General features: G+C 36.9%; 1 protein-coding gene across 2 annotated transcripts in view; it reads right to left on the reverse strand.

Moving 5' to 3' along the window:
* Positions 1–905: 905 nt before the first annotated feature.
* ZC2HC1A (zinc finger C2HC-type containing 1A) overlaps positions 906–20,595 on the reverse strand; it is a 37,037-nt gene continuing 17,347 nt past the window's right edge. Inside the window, exons 5-10 of one of the 2 annotated variants that reach the window (XM_068932466.1) lie at positions 19,142–19,290; positions 17,970–18,066; positions 16,995–17,103; positions 8,695–8,814; positions 5,199–5,306; positions 906–4,349 (exon numbers count right to left, since the gene is read on the reverse strand). In XM_068932466.1, the coding sequence (XP_068788567.1) occupies positions 4,163–4,349; positions 5,199–5,306; positions 8,695–8,814; positions 16,995–17,103; positions 17,970–18,066; positions 19,142–19,290 (770 nt within the window). In that variant the 3' untranslated portion in view covers positions 906–4,162. The remainder of the gene's footprint in view (positions 4,350–5,198; positions 5,307–8,694; positions 8,815–16,994; positions 17,104–17,969; positions 18,067–19,141; positions 19,291–20,595) is intronic. The other variant, XM_068932467.1, reaches the window with a different exon arrangement.

Here is a 20,595-nt window from a genome sequence, read left to right on the forward strand (position 1 = left end):
GGCACTTGCTCCTGGTTGCAATGGGGTGAATTAGGAACAAGTTTCACTCAAGTGACTGCGGACTTCCACGATGTTCAAATACTGGCTCAGGTTTTAAGACACGCTTTGAAGTTGCTACTCTGCTCCTTGATATGTGCGACTTGTGCAGAAGACCTCATGCAGCTGTTGCCACCGTGCTGCAAGGGCAAGCTCTCTATCGAAGCACCATGGAGAGCTCCCACCACCAGCACATCTCTTTCATGGGCAAGAGCTCAGCCAGGTTGAGCTTTTCCAATCCACCTGGGGAAGTTTAATGGCTCTCCAAGTCCCTTTAGCAAATTTGAGAAGTTCTTCCTAGACACTTCCTTGATAGTTACAAGCTGAAACAGTGGTAAAGCACCTCCCCATCCTCACTTTCCTGGTGGTGTGTAAGACTAAGGGTAAAACTACTCTTGCTGTGTGTTGTAGATACATCAGGTAGTTTCAGAAACTGGAATGAGTATCATGCGTAAGTAGTATTCTGTGCAAGAGAAAAGTCATGTAAAGATTCAGCTTTATGCTATGTTGCTCTTAAGATTGAAGCTGGTATATTTCAATATCACATTGCACTTCATCAGTACAGTTCCAGTGCTGCTGCTGCACTTCTCTAGTGCATAGAGATGCTCCTTATATGCAAGATATTCCCAAGAGCAAACCAGGAACACAAAAACCCTCATGCAGGACCCCAGCAATAGCCTTCTCTTCCTTGTTCTTACAGGATTCCACCATTGCCCCTCACCCCCTCCTTCCCCCCCCCCCCCCCCCCCCCCGAATGAAAGAGCCATAGCAAGTCCATTAGGAAAATATAATGGCAGACAGTAAAAGAAAGTCTGTCATAGGGTCAGACGTTGAAACAGATAACATTTGAATAATCACATCAACAAATTACATTTTAAGTATTTATTGACTATATTAGTCAGCTGTTTGGGGCTACATAATCCTCCGGCAGCATCTGGTCCTGTCTGTTATTGACTCTGTGAAGATAAAACTCCTGGATGAATCCTGGTGCATATGTACCATCCAGGGGTTTTTATCTTCACAGTTATCAAAATTTGGTTCCTTGGGACATTTTGGAACACTAACATTTTTCAGCACATATATCCAGGTTTTTTCCTCCCATGAAAACCAAAGCATAAAGGCAGGAGGAAGGGGTAGGACAGGAGGGCATAGATGTACCAAGGTCTTGTTAATAAATTACATTCTGGAATTTTCTGACATGTACAATGTAGCTAAAGACTCAAAATTCAGAATCCCTACTCAACCTCCTTACCGACGTATTTTTTCCTTAAATATTAAAACAAGTTTGTTATTCATATGCAGTTCTGCAAGAGCATTCTGGAAAAAAAAAAAAAACAACCCCCCCTACTGTTTGCTAATAAACATTTCAATGGAAATACAGCAGTACGAGCTGATAACGTGTATAATACAGTCTATGTCAATAACATGAAGTAGTTTAGAAACCTTTTGTCACTTTAGTGACAAAACAGTTGATAAAGTGGAAATATACTATGCCTCTGATAGTCTCACTATACAGTAATAAACTGCATTGTCAATTATATTTAATTGTCTGCTTATCTTTATTGTAGATTCAAACACATGCACAATATTAAATATTACTCTGTCAGTCATTTTTGTTTCAATAGATGACCTTGTAAAGCTAAATTTAAAAGTTCGAGAAATATTTTTAAAACTCTTCTTTCATTTCAGGTTCATCCATTGTTTAATTTTTGCTACAAATCATAGAAGAAAGGTAAACAAAGTAAACCATATGTCACTCAAGTGATTTACTAAATGCTGCCTGGGAAGCATAGAGTCATGCAAACAACTCAAAAAGCAGAAGTTCAATCAATTCATGTGTAACAACCATAAAACTAGGAAACCTGTCATCTGCAATTCAAAGGAGAAACTATGAATATTTTTCCCTTTCTGTATTTCCAACAAATCCATTCACCTCATTCAAAAAAAAAAAAAAAAAACACACACCTTGTAGACCTGGAATATATTTATTTCCTTATTAAGCTCTCCCTTTGAAGCACACATTCTTTATAAATGGTAAACACTACTTTTCCAGCAGAAACAAGAACTGGAAGGTCATTAGGTCAGATAAAGGAATTGATTCCTTGATAGATTCACTAATTGATCAAACCTTTTCTGGACTTGTACCTTTTGTGATGGGCACCCATAACTTCCAATGATTTTCATTCTGCAGACCTCCATGACCCAGGTCCAGAGCATATTTTCTAGAGCAGGTTTATCTATGCAAAGGATGCAGAATTTCAATTTTGGAAGTATAGATATGAACATGCCAAAATATGGGTCCTAGAACCTAAGTTGGCTATGATTTGTCAGGTCTATCTATCATCAAGTTATCCATCTTGCCACACTCAGTAGCCAGTTTATACAATTATGATAAAATAAGACTACAATGAATGGAAGGACAATTACTTTCCAGAAATAACTTCCAATAAAAAGTGCAAGACAATTCCAAATCATTGAATTAATTCCAAAACATCAATAGTTTATGGCCTGTAGTGTGACAGCATCAAGTCTGTTGAAACATATTCTCTAAGACTGGCATCTGCTTTGGAGATGCTTTTCTTCAGTCATGCTTTCTGTCCCATTGCTTGTATTTTCCGAATTTGTGATTATCTACAATCGCATTACTATGATGCAACACTGCAGTACATATTGCAAAAGCTACAAAGTATCAGTTTCATAAAAAAATTATATAAATTGATATTAGTGGTGTTTGTGAGCTGAAAGTAACCATTTCTGACAAAAAGTATATTTATTGTGGAAAAGGCACAATTAACTTCTTTCAGATTATTCTTCCGCACAACTAAGATGGTGTTATTACTTCGAAATAAAAATTCACAAAAAATAAATTACTACCTTCAGATACAAGTTAAGTGATTCAGTTTATGAATGTTTTATAAATGACATAACATATCAATACAATAACAAGAATTTACAGGCCCTGATCCTTCTTCCCAATGAACTAATGATAGGTTTGTTACCGAATTCAAGCGGCTGCTAGTCGGGAGCCCAAGACTATACAGGATTGCAAGAAAACATGTTAGGTATTGACATATAAACCCATGGAGCACAGTGACTCCATTATGAACTCATATTATAAGCTGCGCTATTTGCGGAGAAATAAAAAACAGTGACTACTCATATCAAATTCTACTGTACTAATAACATATGTTTTTATGGAAATCTTTGTACTGGATAAATCAGGAAGGCTGTTTTAAAAACAAGAGTTGAACATTACAGACAGGATAAGTATAGATTTTTTTCTTTCCTTCAGGAAATGAGGGAAGAGAAAGAGAGCAGGACCTTTAAAACCTTTCAAGATACAAAGCAAGATTCTGGATATACCAATCCAAAGCAGGAGGAGGAAGACAAGTGTTTCTGAACAAAAGGGGCTTATTAAAATGAGAACGCCATATTTGTCCTTATAAATACATAAAAATATTAACTGGTTCCTATTCAAAAACAGAATGTGGAAAGCTACATTAAAAAAAAATCTCTCTTTATTTGATTCATTAAGAAAACCCAGAGAAAATTTAGAAAGTCCAATTAGGATGCTACTGTTAAAGTAGTTAGATAGATGTAATCTTTTTGGCACTTTTAATTAGGAATTTATAATGTGTTGCTCGTGTTGTTTTTACTTAGGATTTAGCCACTTATTTCATAAGTTAACATTACATATGAAGGAAATTCCTCCTCCGGAACACTTCCGATGACCAACTTCTTCATAGCTAGTTTCCTATGGGTGAGACACCACATAGGTGCTATAAATAGTTTTATCTAGTAGGATTACATAAGAAAAACAATTGAACCATTTCTGCTACCTAAGTTAACTAGTATATTTCTACCTTAATTTAAAATATTTCCAACAGAGATTAAAGAGTATTTCCTTGAATGGCACAGTTTTAGGTACCTCTTGTTTTTATATACAGTACATATATTTATATATAAATTACCATGTAACCAGAAGATTGCACTCAGAAAATTACAGTATGATGTTTCAATATGTTTGCAGCACAAACTGTAACTGGAAGGAGTGCGCTAGCTTTCCATGCAGCGGTATGTAGTAGACTCTTGGGTTCTCACTTTCTTTTTGCTTTTCAGAATGTGTTCACATAACCATTCTTCGAATTCCACACTCACAGCAAAACTTTGCCCATTCCACCGGATACCTTGTTCCACATTCATGACAGAATTTTGATAAGTGTACAGGTGAATTTCCTTCGCTGCTCTTTGAACTTCCTCCATTGACTGAGGATGGGTAGTCTCCACTATCATACCCAATTTTACCATCAGACCTGAAAATCACCAGATAAAGAGTATTAACTGTAACTCAGTTCAGTATAACTTTATGCAAAATTATATTAGTCTTTGCAGTTAATTATAATTACTGTTTTCTACAGTTTCATGCTTGTACTTCCTATTTATTTACAGTAGTATACATTCTGACTTCCCTGATTCTCCTACCTATCTCCAGATACGCCCCTTCCCTGTAAGAAAACAAATAGAACACTAAAATTTCAGGAGCAGGATCAAATATTTGAGGCACTAGTTAGGTTAATTAGAGTTTCAAAACTTACAACTTAGCTTCTCAGCATAATAAAGCTACTTACACAGCATTTCATTTTTTTTTTCCCTACCCTTTAAAAGGGCAGACATCAGACAATTTTCAGTGCCGAGCATGCAAATTTTTACTTGACTAGCAATGTTTGCAAAGCCAAAATGCTAGGCCCGTGGGTAACTCCTTTAAGATCCATAACTGCAGAACTATACCTACTCAGCATTCTCTCTCATCACTGTCCTAAACAACAAAACAAACCAATATAAACCAATCCCCCTCCAAAAAAATCCCAATCACTTCCTATTTGAAAGACCTATTCATCCATTTTTTCCAAGAACTTCTAAGAAACATTTGGCATTTCTAATGCTGTCTGTGCATATTATATCTGGGATGGCTGATGACAGTGATCTTATGTTAGGACAGTAAACATGCAAAATACATTGAGTATCTTAAATATGCCAAATAATACGAACTGTAAGTTACCCATTAACTGCAGAGAACAATATTTTCCTCCAACTTTTCCTGTAAGACTACTCTCCTCAAATGAAGCTTTTATTGCTCATAAAAAAAAAAAATTAAAAGTTACCTTGAGTAACTTTCTGAATTACTAGTTTTTCTTTTGTTTGTTAAAGCACCAGTGCTCATGGCTCTTGCCACACTAGGCGGGGTTGATGTCCGTGTTTTCGTTGTGCCTCTAAAACAGAATAGGTATTTGGTGAATTAAATATACAGAGAGGAGAATATATACTTACACATTATTTAAAAGAAATGAGTTCCAATAATCTACACATCAATTCACAATACAAACGTTATGCCTTATTTCCTGTCAATAACAGAGAGAAGAGTTTTGGCATGAACTAATATAATTTGGACTGAATATGAGTACTTAAATCTTACAACGACACAAGCTAAAAGGCTTAGCATTTCCCTTCCCGTTCATGCATTTCATTTGTTATCACACCAGGATACAGGTAGACCCCACACTATTGTTCAGTATGTTTGCATGTCTTCCTTCATAGACTACAAGTCACTTTATAGCACTGGCAGGGCTTACAGAGTAATAAAAAAAGCAGCTGCCTGCAGACCTCGATAGTGCAAAAATAATTTAGAAAGGATACCACGTTCACAACATTCTGCGACCACTATGAAGTGAGTCACATGATTTTCTTCTTAGCTACACACTTTATTTAGCATGGATACATCTCAGATGATGCTTGGTAGCCCCTTTTTCTCCTAAGCATAAATATTAAGGGCCTGCCACAATGTTCTTACAGATGGTTTCAATAGTATAAAGGATTCAACGATCACAGAGTTGTGAAAGCTATTCTGTCAAGAATCATGGGCTTTATGAGAAGTTGTATGCAATCCACAGCACATCCTAAACACCCATGAAGTCTCACTGGTTGCTCTGATGAGTACAGAAACATCAGAATCCCGTGAAAACCTGAGCCGCACCAGGAAGAGAAGTGGGAAGGGACATCCTTTTATTATCAGCGACCAAAGACAAAGCTTTTCTGCACTGTGCAAGAGAACTACCATACACCAAGATTTCTTCTTTTGCTAGAATTCAGTGACTTCAGTATCATGTGTGTGACACGTCACTATCTTTTTACTGTTCCCATTCTTAAACACTAACGTATACACGAAACTTAAGTGTGAGATTGACTCATAGACATAAAAAAAGGTAAATCAATATTCTGTTTAAAAAGTTTTATTCACCAAGAGCCCAAACAAGAACACAAAAACCTAGATGAACAAACTGCTCTTTTCACAATTACGAACAATGTTGTCTTGGTTTTCAAAACTATGTAAGGAAATGCATTCAGCTTCAATAACTTCAAATGCAACACTGAAACAGAGGAATAATGTAGTAACTTTTGAGTTTTACACAACCTGTTAAATAAAGCACATCTTTCTCCATTTTACCAGCAAAGGCTAAAGAGGGCTTTTCTATGCCATCCATTTAGAAACAGTTACTTAAAACACTTCAATGGAAAAGTCATCTAAAGATTAAGCACAAAACAGTGCAATCAGGAACCAAATTTAAGATCAGATCAGGTGAAATTACGCACAATTCCAGCACTCAGGCTTAACAGGAATGGCACCTGCCTACAAAAGGTAGATTGGATATATCTCCAGGGCTTAAAGGTTCTGGAACATGTGTCAGGACACCAGCTCTCTCCTTCCGTTCTCCTAGAAGAAGTAACTGGACTGCTTCTTGTTATGAAAGCTAGAAGAGCGCATAAAGGCTAAGACAACTGTAGATATAGAAACGGTGGTTCTCATGCATCAGACACTGTTGAACAGTGATGCAAACAAGCGTGCCCTAACTTCTATTTAGACAACTCCAAACAATTTAAACCAAACTGTTCAAGTGCATTAATGAATCACTTTTTTCTGGATTCTCAACTTTAGACTGACTTGTATCTTCTTTAAATTTCTTAAAGTGAAATCTGTAGAGCACATACACTGAATTAGCAGATTTCGAATGTAATGTTCTGTATCATTTAAAAAAAGTACCAGATATTTGAAAAAAATTAACATTAAAAACTGTCCACTATTCTTTTCTGTACTTTGACTGTTTGTGAGATGTGTAATAACATACCCTCATTCCACTGGCTACTCTGAAAAGTCACTTGATGCTTTAGCATTAGAGGCATACTAAAGAAATTCCCCCAGCACCCCTGCCTCCCCCCCCCCCAAAAAAAAAAAAAAAAGTGTCTTAAGAACATGGTTTGAATGGTGAGGCATATGGGCCACAAACTGAACCTGGAAAAAACAAAATATTGAAAAGTCATATTGAAAGTGCACTGTCCACCCTGTCTGAGTGAAGTGGAGAGCTGTGAGCAGTTAAATAATCCATTAAAAGTTTAAAAGGATACTTTAATTTTGAAGTAGTTTTGTGCATAATTTCTGTGGGTATTTTTCAATTAGCTTTTGAAAATCCAGAAAAAACACCCCTCATCTACTATCAGACTGGTATGAAAGCTTACTGCTACTGTTTTAGAGTTAACTGTAATTATTTCTGCCATTTCAATGAACAAATCAACAGAAGCAGCAGCCTGCCACTACAACTTTATGTACCCCAGATCTAGACTCAAGATTAGCATCATGTTTCACGTCTATTTGATGACAGAAATCGTGAAATTGCATCCTCAAGTTGTAACGATCTCTGGAGAGAGATGTCTTCCAATAAGCCCAGACATCCTTGATTATCTCCACTTCCATCACCACAGCTTGATCTACTCCAGCCTGCCCAGCCTCTGCTGCTTCCATCTACTCATCCAGTCCTATTTTCCTGTAAAGATACATAAACCCCCGTTCTAAGTTGTATAATGTGAAATATGAATAAAGCCTGATAGCAGATGAGGCTGTACCTTTAATTCTCAAACATCTTCAAAGGCATGTCTTGACTTCATCATTCAGACTTTTTCAATTTCAAAAGAACTAAGACTGAAGGGGACCTCTCTTCCGAAGCAGCTTGACTTGTATTCTTGTCCAACTAACATACCACTTCTCCAATCAAAAACTGAAAAAAATTCGTAAAGAAGCTTGCCCTTTTCTACTTGTCACTGTGCCAAATCACAAACATGTTCTTGCCAACTCAGGTCCAGGAACTTTTGCCATGATTTGTGGTCACCTGTGTTGCAAAGCTGAATGTAACAATGGCTAGTGGCTATTTACAAGACCTTTGTCCCAAGCCATTGGCATATAATGTACTGAATTGCCTGTAAGGCATTTCTGTACTCTTGAATGCTTACTTCAGTTTTGTATCATGAAACTTCAGTTTTATCTCAGGTTTAAAAAGCTAGGAGTTCTTTATTGTTAACCCAATCAGTGACAGAAGAAGTCAATTCTGAAAATGGTTTCCACCACGTTTCCTACCCTACTATTAGAAGCAGTTTATTTAAAATGAAACAGCTACTCATATTATTTATATTACATTCTCTTCTCCCACAACGTTTTATAATCGAAGACATACTGGGCAGCAGATACGTGACAAGATCACATTTTTACTATACCAATGCTTTTGAGGAACACTTCTGAAAAACAGATAAACCACACTGATTCGTAATACTTACTTCTTAATAGGCAACAAATCATTTGGTCTTTTGACGGTACTGTCTGTTTTTGTATCAGTGTCATACAACCTTTGCACATCTCTTCCAGTTCGCAGTGGTGGGCCTAACTTGTCCATCTTACTATTAAAATATATAAAGGGGTACTCATAAGGAGATTGCTAGATTGCTATTTAAGTCATCGCAAAAAAATTTAAACAAGTAGTCACAATTTAACATTTGCATTACCAAATCTCATTTACTAAAAACACAAAAAACCCCAAAACAAACAAACAAAAACACATGTATCAGATTTTAATATTCCAGCAAACAAAAGTGTTCTGCTTGCAGAAGGGGAGGATTTCATAGACTTGTATTTGGATTAGGCTTCCAATACATTTTTTTTTCCCTCAAACTAACATTAGTTATCTTCAGAAATCGTGCAATGCACTTAGGTTTGGGTTGTTTTTTGTTTGTTTGAAGAACCATTTTTATAATGTTAAATTCATCACATCTATAAAAGGAGGCTAATATTTACTAGTTACATCAATTTTATTAAGATGCCATGAAGTAATAAAGATGCAAGTACAAACCACCTTGAGTTCACAATTAGCAAGAAGGAAATTTTTTTCCTCTTCACTAATTTTTTTTTTTTTTTTAAAGGCTAAACACAGTGCCCATATAAAGTAACATGCCTTGTATTCTCTGTTCTCTTATGGAGATGAGAAAAAGATAGAGGAAAGCCTGAAACAAAAATAACTTTGTTTCAATATCAAAAAAACCCCACTCAGAATAGACAGTACTATGTACACATCTTTTAATATAATAGATAAGAATTCCTAACCAAAAAGTCCTGGTAGAATATTAAGAAAAAAAAAAAATAATGCCTTCCCTCTACCACCTCTCTGTGATAAGGAAAACTGTACCTACTGAGAAGTCACAACTTACTAGAAAAATTAAGACTTCTTAGTAAAGTTTCATATTTTGATCAACTCCAACAATACAGCAAAACTTGCAAAAAGTCAACTCTATTTCCACTCCCTGGTCAAGAATGAAAAAGAAATTTCTTTTTATTCTCAGAAAAAATTTGCAAGGTTTAAGCCCTAACTGCAAAGTAGTAGCACTTCTAACCTCAGAATATTTTTACTGATCTTTCTGAAATTAAAGAACCATAAACTGACAAGTTTAACGGAAATGCCTGGGTTGCTGAACTGTTAATTTGCTTATCTGTAAGTTTCCTATCAGGCACGTGAAGCGATAAGTTAAGAGAAAATCTTAAAATCACTGTGGAGTTTTCTGACTCTTTTGTCATATAATCTTAACAAACTGCAATGCCAGGAACATTACTAAACAAATAGCTTATTACTTTCAAGGACACACTTATCTTTGATATAGCTTTTATTATCTCACACAAAAACTAAAACACTCTTGTGCATCTTTAAAATCCATGTCGTACTTCTTTCAATATTCTTTCTACAATTGCATCATTTTAAAAGGCACAGAACCTATCCAGTTTGCCACACCATTAGGTTTTGGAAAGCTTCTAGTATGAACCTTGCAATTCTCATTACAGCTGTACAGCATCAAAGGAAATCTCCACATAATGAACAAAAATTTAGCAATGCTAAGTGATATTCATGTATTATCAAGCCAGAAGGGACCAATGAAAATTCAGTCTGACAATTTAGCCTCCAAACAATGCACACTGTAAGGCAAGCTCCCCCAACTTCCTCCTCCCACTCCTCTAGTTCTAGTTCAAACTAATAAACACGAAAATGTTTGATCAATTCCCATTTGGCCAAATACATACTCTCTACATATTTCCCAAAGGTTGAGAAGCAAAACTGAGGTCTTTGACACTGCAAGACACATATTCCAACCTGTCATGATTTTCTTAGCTCTTTCCGAGCCTTCACCAATTTATCAACATAATCCTTTAACTCTGGGCATTGAGAGCACAGAATATTGAAGATAATAGCCTAGCAGCAGTCACGATACTGCCAAAATAAAGAACTTAGGTATTATTCCACACTCAGAAAAAATTCAATATGACTCAGCTCTTTCCTGTATTAAGAAATATAACCACAATCATAAGAATGCTTTGAAGTGCAAAACAGACCAAGACGACTTCTTATTTACTTTGTTTTCATTGAACAAAGGCTATATAAGTTATAGTCTTAATGAAAGGAAGAAAACGTTTTCAAAGATATAATATTTTTAAAGGCTACTTATGCTGTTTGAGAAATACGTAACTGGAATTTAAAACTTACTGGTACTAGTTAGGTGTGCAGTCATGTTGCACTTCAGCTATATGACATGCTACTGGGTGTGTCAGTAATAGACATGATTCTCAGAAGGCATACCTTTGACCAGTTTAACATTAAATAGTACAGATTATCTGAAGAATAAAAATGACAAAGTAATTACTAAGGGTTCACCTGCCACACTGGGAAACATGACATTTTTTCTTGGGGTTTCAAAAATTATTTTATATATGAAATAAGCAGAGATAAGAAATCAGTCTGTACATGCAAGAGATCTCTGGTTGGCTAGAAACAGTGGTATTAAGTTCTGCTATTGAAACCATAGTTTGGGGATGGAATCTGCCCGTTTGCTTAGCCTTAGGATAGCGAGAACCTACTCTTTTTTTTTTCCCTCCTGAAAAGGAGATTAGCTCTGGCAGCTTCTTGGAACCCCTCATCTCTCATATAATAAATAGAGGATACAGTGCTAAACGTAGTGTTCCTACAAAGGATTTCATCAAACTTAGTATCTTAACATGACTCACTACCAAAATGTAAGCCTGGCTACAATTTATGCAGAATTATTTTCCCTTCTACCATTCCTCTACATCAACAGGCTACAATACAAAGTCAGAGTCTACCCCTGCATCCTCACCTGCTTTTCTAGCACTCAGGAATGATGCCATCATACCATACTTCTATTCAGCCTTCTGTTCATAATTCTGTTTAATTGGAGGTGCTCTTATTTTGTTCAGGCAGAAAAAGAAAAATCTTATAGTAGAGTTCAGCTGACAGATCCTGATCTGCATGTATAGAATAAGTCTCACTACTGCTAACTTAGGTTACGTTGCTGATACTGTAGTGTACTGTCTCAGTAGTATTTTTGCTCTACTGTTTCTCTTATCTCGCTCCCTAGTAAGAGTGATTCACAAAATAAAGGAATTTACTTGACCGCATTTCTGTTCTTATAAAATACATTTTTTTATTATCAGATGACATTCAAGCATAATATAAAATGAAGTTACAGAAATTTCCTTTATGGAGATTCAACAGCTCAAAGACCCTGTCCGTTTCAGCATTCACCTTTAAAACAGACACTCCAATAGCTTCATTAGTCAGCACTTAGTCTCACAACAGCTTCAGGCAACAGTTCAAGAGTGCCACCTAAAGAGCAACAGGAGAATTGCATTCCTATGTATTTTAATCACTTCTGGCTGTTGCAATAGCCAGTGAAGATGCACACTTTTCTTGCTACTTAGCATACACACCACAGAGAACAGGAACTACGATTCTATAGAAAGAAGCAGTGTCTGGTTAAATTACCTCCCTCACCAATATCCATATAATTCATCCTTAAAATGGCATATTATAACTATATTCTATTAGGCCTCAGTCTCTCTGTGAGAAAACTGGGATCACATCATCCAGGCGAAAACGGAAAGTTTCACCTATATTAACATGAAATCACAGTTTGTCTTAAGGAATGAATAACACTGCAAGAGCTTGTTTCTTACAGTAAATACGGCAGTCAACCTGGATTTTAACCAGGCCAAAATAAGTGCGTAGTCTCTTAAATAATTACCCCCCTCCTTCCTCAAGGAAATGTCATGCCATCTCTTGATGGCATTTGAAAGATTTCTGTTAAAGCAACACATGTGCAACACTGTGCTCAGTAAATCAGTTCATTAACCACTTAATCCTCCTAGCTTTGGCATCATGCAAAAAAATGCCTCTCAATTCCTGACATAATTCTGTAGGTGTTTCAATAGAACCCTCCGTTTTTCCTCAGTACTGAGACCGAGAGGATTAAGGCCAAAACTGTTACTAGTGACCAATTTGAGGTACCTAACTTTTCAATGTGGTAAGCGCTCTTACATCTCTTTGCTCCAATTTCACTTTCGCATAACTCGTTCTCAGGAACAAGTGCAAAGTAGTAAGAAAAATAAAGAGCTGCAAGGTCTCAGGTTGAATGCTTAGCAACGAGATACTAACCAGTCTTCCCCAGAAGGCCGTTTACTGTATGATCAGCAAGAAATCAAAAGGACTGTTTGGCAAAGACAAGAAGAGAACACAAGTTTTTCAGGATGGAGGAGTGAGAAGACTGCAGGCAGAGTCTCATTCACTCTCTCCATCCTCTTAGAAAACTGGAGTTGTGCAGGCAATTAAATGAGGTTATGAGCAAAGCTAACATTCACTGCCCCTCTCCAGAGATCATTAGCTGAGAACTATGCTAAGCAGAAGTCATCTATTTGCAGTTAAGCATGTGTGAGCAGAAAGAACCTGTGCAAACATCTCTCCAGATACCAAGGCTTTTTTTCTTGACTTTACCTCAGAATTCCTCCTCCAAGATTCAAAAGAGGAAGTGGAGGATGGCAGAATGCAAGGCAGTCCAGAGAGCAAATTGACTGGCAAAAATTCAAAAACTTCCTTGTTAAGACCAAAACGTGTGCCCCCTCACAAGTCTGTACAAACTGTGATTAGAATCTCTATCAGTAAGAAAAAGCCTTTCCCAGATAGCTCGGATTCCTTGCTGGAGTCTGAAATATGCCTTTAAACAATCTCAGCTAACTTGTTTTACTGTAGTTTGCAGACATGCTTGTTTGCCACTCATGAGTAGGTGTTATTTCAACCTCTGCATCTCAGCTATCTTCTTCCTTCTCTCGATTGCTTTGAATGTGATTATCTCCTTTCCCCCACTCTTGTTACTCTTGACACTCTTGTGTAACCAGCATTTCCACCTATTCTTTTTTCCCTATACCACCATTTCCCTCCCGCACTGATCAAGGTTTCACATACTTTCCACCTCTCCGCCTATGGTAACATTCAGCTGTAACAATGCTAGGCTTATCCAGCCCTCTCCCACCTGCTTCTGAGAAGTAAAAATACTTTCCTTTCACCCACATTCAATTTATAGCATTTTCCTGACCCACAGGAATTCCCCTTTCCTTTATTCTCGCACTCCATCACATTTATTGTTCCTGGAATATTAATGTGGTCTCTGATTACATCACAACCATCTGTAACGTATCCTGAACTTCGTAATTCCCTCTAGGTATGGCAGGCAGCTCTTGCCTCCTACAGCGATCTAGATCCCTTTCACCTGATTTTACAATTCGGCAGAGAAGACACAGGAAAAGAAAGCAGGAGGAACACAACTGAAGCAGTCTGATGCAAGACAAAGAAAAGTGAAGGTCTTCACCATACAAGGCAACATAGCAAGTCTTTTCCTTTCCCATTTCCAGGTACAGTTTGTTTCTTTGCCTAACACTGAGATTAGCAATCCTTTCCAATTTCACAGGCTTTCATCCTGGCCTCTGGACTTCTCCCATTCATTTTCCACAGTTCCAATGATCACGTAGTTTCTGTTTATTTAGTCTTCACCATGCCCCAAGGCTTTCTATGTTGGGAACTCGTAGCATTAGAAAGTTCACCCTTACTTAAGCTTGCCTTTTACTAAACCATATTACAATATGAATGAAAGGGTTAAGACTCCACTACTGTCCCCCATGTACAATTACATGACAGTAGCACTGGCAACTTCTAATTGGCTCCCTTCCATCATTCAGTTTTACTGGTTCTCATCATCCTTTCTTTCCTCTATACATATTGTTTTGTCGTGCCATGACGGCTCTTAGCACAAAAGTATCTCCTTTAGAATATGCTTCCTCTAATTTTTGCTCTTAAGCTGCAGAGAGTATTTATTTACCAGAAATTCTATAATCAAATTTAGCCTACAAGCATTTTTTCTCTTTTTGTTCTGTCATCTCTCAAGTATATAATTCTAACGCTTGTTTAACAGAGCTCCACTACCAAGCTATATTTTGCTGGCTTCTAAGACATTACCTTCTTTCCCTCCATAGGGACCTTGCTTTTCCCAAGAGAAAGATGACCTTTGTGCTCTCTCACCTTCCTACTCCTTGAACGATCTTCTCTAACACCAGAGACAGAAGGGCTCATTTTGTCTTCAACTTCTAGCTGTTTCACCAACTTCACATTACAGTTTTTACTTCCTCCGCTCTCTTCCCAATCCTTGCGTTTCCCCTCAGACAGACTTTTCCAACTCAGTCCCTTCAGACTACAGAAATACTATATCCTCTGCCATCTTAGAAAACCCTTAATCCCTGCATGAGCAAGAGATCCCACTAGGCACATACAGATAGCGTCTCGGCAGGAAGCCAGGAGACTGTCTAGAGAACGTGTCGAGGGCAACAATTTGTAATTAAACAGCTAAGGGAAAGCAGGATGCTGTGTGAACACAAGAGCACAGTGCGAAAAAAACCACGTTGCTCTGATACACGGACTGTTTGTTTATAGGAAAGTGCTTGCTTAATTGGCACTAGGTAGAGATATAAAGGCTTAGGTAAAATGATTCAACTTAGAGAGCACGTAAGGTAAGCAGTATGTAACTAGTGTGAACTAGGTAACTGAAAATGAGTTTGGGTGATCTTTTGGGGACTAGAACCTTGTAAGGCCATCTGTAACTGTAGCAATCACACCATATAAGACTAAAGACTTGGCAAATTCAGGTACACACTTAGCAAAGCTGAGACCAATGAGGAAAATATAATTAGAGGTAGGGGTTGCTTATATGGAAGGAGAGTGCAGTGGAGAATGGGTGGTACAAAGGTTATGAAAAGGAAGGTTCAGAAACAGGAGGGGGTGGGGAAGGAGAATGAGATTTAAAAAAAACAGACAACAACAACAACAACAACAACATAAACCCACCACACCCCACAGTCAGTGAGCAGAGAGTATGATCCTCTGATGGTAGGAGTGTAGATGCCTAGAAGAGTAGAGAAACTTCTTGGACAACCTGCCAGACTCTCCCTCAGGCATGTATCTGAAAGATCTGGTGTGAAAAGGTAGAGTGAGGAAGGACAGAACTTCACCCTAATTCTACATGGTGTTATGAAGGAAGGGCGAAAGAGCTACAATTCGTACTGGTGTTTAATTAAAAAGACTTAAGAGTGATAAACTGAAACTCAGTAACTTTGTGCAATTAATAAAGCTGCCCATCCCTATGAGTTCCTTCAGCATGTCCCTTTTCCCCTCACAATCATTAAGTTCATTTCTTCCTGTAAAAATAAGTAGCAGATTATAAGCAGATTGGAACAAGGCTGTATAAAATGAAGAAAAACAACTTCAATCACCAACAATGATAACTGCAATCATGTTCTCATTATATTTTGTTTTCCTCTCAGTGCTCCTTGTTGCTCCTCAAACTTCTGTAAAGATACATTATTTGTCTCAATTCCTTCCTTAAATTTCTTCTCTGAGATAGTGCCTACCAAATACTCCCCTGAAAATCAATAATGGTCTTAAGCATACTAGCACCCTGACTGAACACTACAACAGCAAGAGAAAGAGGTAGATTACTAATGTGCAGCTTTCTACTGCCTTACATGTGTTCATTCATGCATTATGTCTTCTGTATTTTAAACCTGGGATAGGAAGGAGGGAGCAGGGTGGGGAGTAGGGGGAAGGAAGTGTCCAACTTTTTGTGCTAGCAAGGAAATTCCTAACACAATTGTTCTCTGGTCAGTGGGAGAGGCACCTTACATTCAGTGGAAATAAAATGAGATTAAAAGTAAGAAATTATGCCAAATGTTTTCTCCTTTAAGTCTTCACTTTTACCAGACACACACACAGAGTTCCAACCACTTCTGTATACTTTATTTTTAATCTATTTTTGCATACAATTTTACCACTTTACTTCCCTCCCTACTTCTGCTTCCCTACTGCCAGGGGGCTGTGGTGGGCAAATGGGAGGGAGAAAGCAGACTACACAAAAAGGGAAGTAATTGCAGAGATATGTGGCTACACAGGTAGGTCAGGATTTTCTTTTGTTGTTATTTTAACATTGAAAAGAAAACATATACATCTCTGCCTATCCCAATATTCCTTAAACTCAGCCTTGCTAAATTCATTGCTTATATAAATAAAGGCTGAAATCGAACTACCGCACTTTTAAAGCTCGTAGACAAATCACACAAGCGAAACAGCCGATAGATACTTCTTTTAGAACTAGCACAACATAAATGCGAAATAAAGCATGAATGTCAACATTAAGTGGGGACTTACCCTGCTTGTGGGTTCACCATTCCCAATGAATTTTTATGAGCTGGTGATAGCGTTTGAATTTTGCTCCCACTGGACCCAGATGAAGACAGCGTTTTACTTGAAGAGGCACCTTACAATTAAAAGTATACAAACATAAGAAAACACAAGACTCTGCTCCTGGAATTATACAATTCATTAAATAAACAATTATCGCAGAATTCAAAACAACGGTTTGCTAATATCTTGACATTTCTCAAACACGAAGATATTAGGAAAAGACAAGTATGATTCTCAAAATCTACAGAAAACATTCAACTGAGATGTTCTATTCTGATGAAAAATATTGGACATCATTTCTTAAGCAAGAAAAAGGAAAGACGTTTAAGGTGTGTACAGAATCTTACTGATCTCTGCAATTAAAGTAAGATCAGTGCATAATTTTAATATACATTTTTTCTCTACAAATTTTTACCAATTCACTATCGTATTCTGCACACAAATTAGTTACAAAACTAAACAACAGAAAAATCTGATGTGAAAGAACAGAATTAGATATAATTATGCATTACACTGCAGAATGATTTTGCAGTTTCTATTCAGAAAAACCCTAAAAATCAACCTGATATGATAGGACCGTCTTGTGCTTTATATGTGCTTAAGAGTCTTGCTGAATAGGGGCCAATCTGTGTCCTCTCCAGCATTATTTTTTGCAAATAAGAGCATCAATTTCAATAATAAAAGATACGGTCATCATATAAGTAGTCAGAAGAATTACAGATTGTTGTTCAGATTACAGACAAATTCAATAAAAAATTAGCATATCATGAAAAACAGAAGTCATCTACTCATGTAACACTGAGCTCCTCCTGTGAAACTTGTATTTCTTCAGTTTGAATCACTGGGCAAATCTGTAGAAATCCTTCCAGCTATTAAAATTATACTGTCTTTGTTATATAGCTTGAATTCTAATATTTAGAAAGAACATCCTTTTCTTACCTACAACAGTTTTGCTAACACTGCTTGGCTGTGGTAAGCGTGATGATGATGATGCTGATCCTGCAGAAGGCATCTTCTTAACTGCAGCAGGTTTGTACTGTAACAAAATACAGCCTAAACATTTAAGCAGTTTAATCAAACTGTCTACATAGTAGCAGAGATAACTATCTCGGGCACTAAATAGGAAAACAGAATACAATTAGTTACTAGCTAACTTGTTTCTGATACAGAGGTCACATAAATGGTTTCTGCTAGTTTGCTTTCTCATACATGTAAAGAGATTGTAGTAAGAAAGATTATCCAACTTGGCAGCTTTGTTTTTTCATTTAAGTTATTTTGTTGTGCATTTTCCACTTTTCTACCGCTATTCCCATGTTTTTCAGTAAATGTCTCTTAGGTTAACATTACCACCTTATTATCAGTAACTTTTAAAAGAATGCTCAAGAACAAACCCATTAATTCTTTCAAATTCTGCTTTTACCTGTGAGCACTGAACCAGTTCCAGCACCGATCAAGAACATAATGCAAGAAACATAAGTGCTTGCATCTGCATTACTCTTCAGAGCTTCCAAGAAACCCACAATACACCACCACAAAAAAAAAAAAAACCCACACACACTTTAATCACTCATTTGCTTTCCATAGTGTAAAACGTGCCTCCTCCTTGACCATAACCTTTTTTCCATCTGAAGTCTTCCACTATAACTTTGCTGCAACTCTTACTTTAATATACTTCAGTTCATCTAAACCTCTAATTAGCCAAAATATTGCTGTCAGCTGTCATATAGCCATGCACCTTTCTTTGTTCACTTCAGAATCCACTTTAAGACTGTTTAAGACTTGCACAACAGAAAGTCAACTTTGTTTACAAATACTCCATCTCTTCTTCCTGCTGCTACACTATCCGTATCTGTCATTTTCACAAATCTGAATTACATTTATGACTACACTGTCTTCTTTCCAACTGCTGCCATTCAATTTATGGACCTCCCCTCTCAATTCTCTTAGAAAGCAAAAACTTCTTCCATGCTTATGATGTCTAATTTCAGTCTACCGTAACTATTTTATTTGGTAATATTATTATTTAAGTCTATTTAAAGACAACACAAAATACCTAAAAGGCTTGATCTTACCAGTGTAAGTTACAAGTTAAGAAAAGTACGATATTTCACCTGCGTTCGAGTAGGAAGCTTCCCTTTGGTATCAGCAGCCAGTTTCCCCTTATTAGTAATACGTGCTGCTTGTTCCTTACAGAAATTGATGTGTCTGTCAGCTGCATTTTCATTAAATCTCCTCTGGCAATATGGACATTGAATGTAATCTTAAAAACATAAAAGCCCAACATTAATAAAGTATGAGAGCAACCTTTTAGAGAGCACACACATGCCAGAGAAAATTATGTCTCTTAAACCTGAAAATGAAATACAGATTGGTGGAGAAAAGCTTAGTGCCCACACGCAGCACACAAGCCATGCTTCTCATCTGCTGGGTAAGAACAAAAAGAATGGCTGAGGATCAGAGATAACCTAAGTGATATCAGAAGCAGCTTGAGAGATGCTACTCAGCAGGGAAAGCAGCCAAAAAGTTAGGTCAGTGGGGCAAGGAATTCAACAGGCAGGAAGCGGGAGAGAGAAAAGACTAATCAAAAAATCACAAATGCAGTTCAGCTTGTTCAAGGTATGAGAAGTGCTTTAAAACCTTTCCCACTCAAATAACAAAAGACTACAAATTCATTTTGCTCTGACAGTTCTGAAGGAACTGAGAAACAGCCACTGCAAATGGACATACCACTTCACTGGAAGTGATAATCCAAAAATCAAATCCATAAAATCAGAAGTGGAACAAGAAAAGTCTGAATTAGAGGAAACTCAGCCCAAATTAGGATATATCTGTAGAAAGATGCAAAACAGTATAAATTGTGACCATGTTTTTTCACGATGAATTTAGTCACATTGCAAACAGCCCTACTTGTAGGAAATGCTCTTACTATTAACATAATAAATAAATAAACCACACAGACTATGTTAATATTTAAAATACTAAACATCCCTGATCTCTATGCTGGAAATACACCCTGTAAAATATACTCTTCTTGGAAAATAAAAGTGTTTGGGCTGCACTTTCAGATAGATATTTTAGCATCTAGAGATATGGATTTCAAATTCCCAGATAGTTTTCAAACATCAACTTCAGAGGAGATGAACATTGGCATAGCAGGTTAAATTAGTATGTTTCTAGGCATATTAAAAGAAAGAGATACGACAGTCATTGCCTTTAAGATTACAATTAATATATTATACAGAAGATTATTAAAAGAAGATTAGGATTACATGTTACTACTCCAAAGGCAGCAGATCTGGTTTAAGCAGTTACGCTTTAAAATAAACAAAAATTTTAAAATAAGTCAAATGACTTAATGGTTTCCAAACAATGATTAATGACACGAGCAGTAGGAACAGAGAGCATAGGAAGAACACAAGAATCCTTCACAGGAGTGACAGCATGCGAATTTCGGGTGACAGTAACAATGAATTATTTTTTACATTGACTCCAATACTGTGAGAATATTTGTACATAAACTACACCCTAAGGGACAGAAGCTCATAAGCAAAAGAATTGTAATTTT

Source organism: Struthio camelus, chromosome 2, assembly GCF_040807025.1.
Source record: "Struthio camelus isolate bStrCam1 chromosome 2, bStrCam1.hap1, whole genome shotgun sequence".
Classification (NCBI taxonomy): Eukaryota; Metazoa; Chordata; class Aves; order Struthioniformes; family Struthionidae; genus Struthio; species Struthio camelus.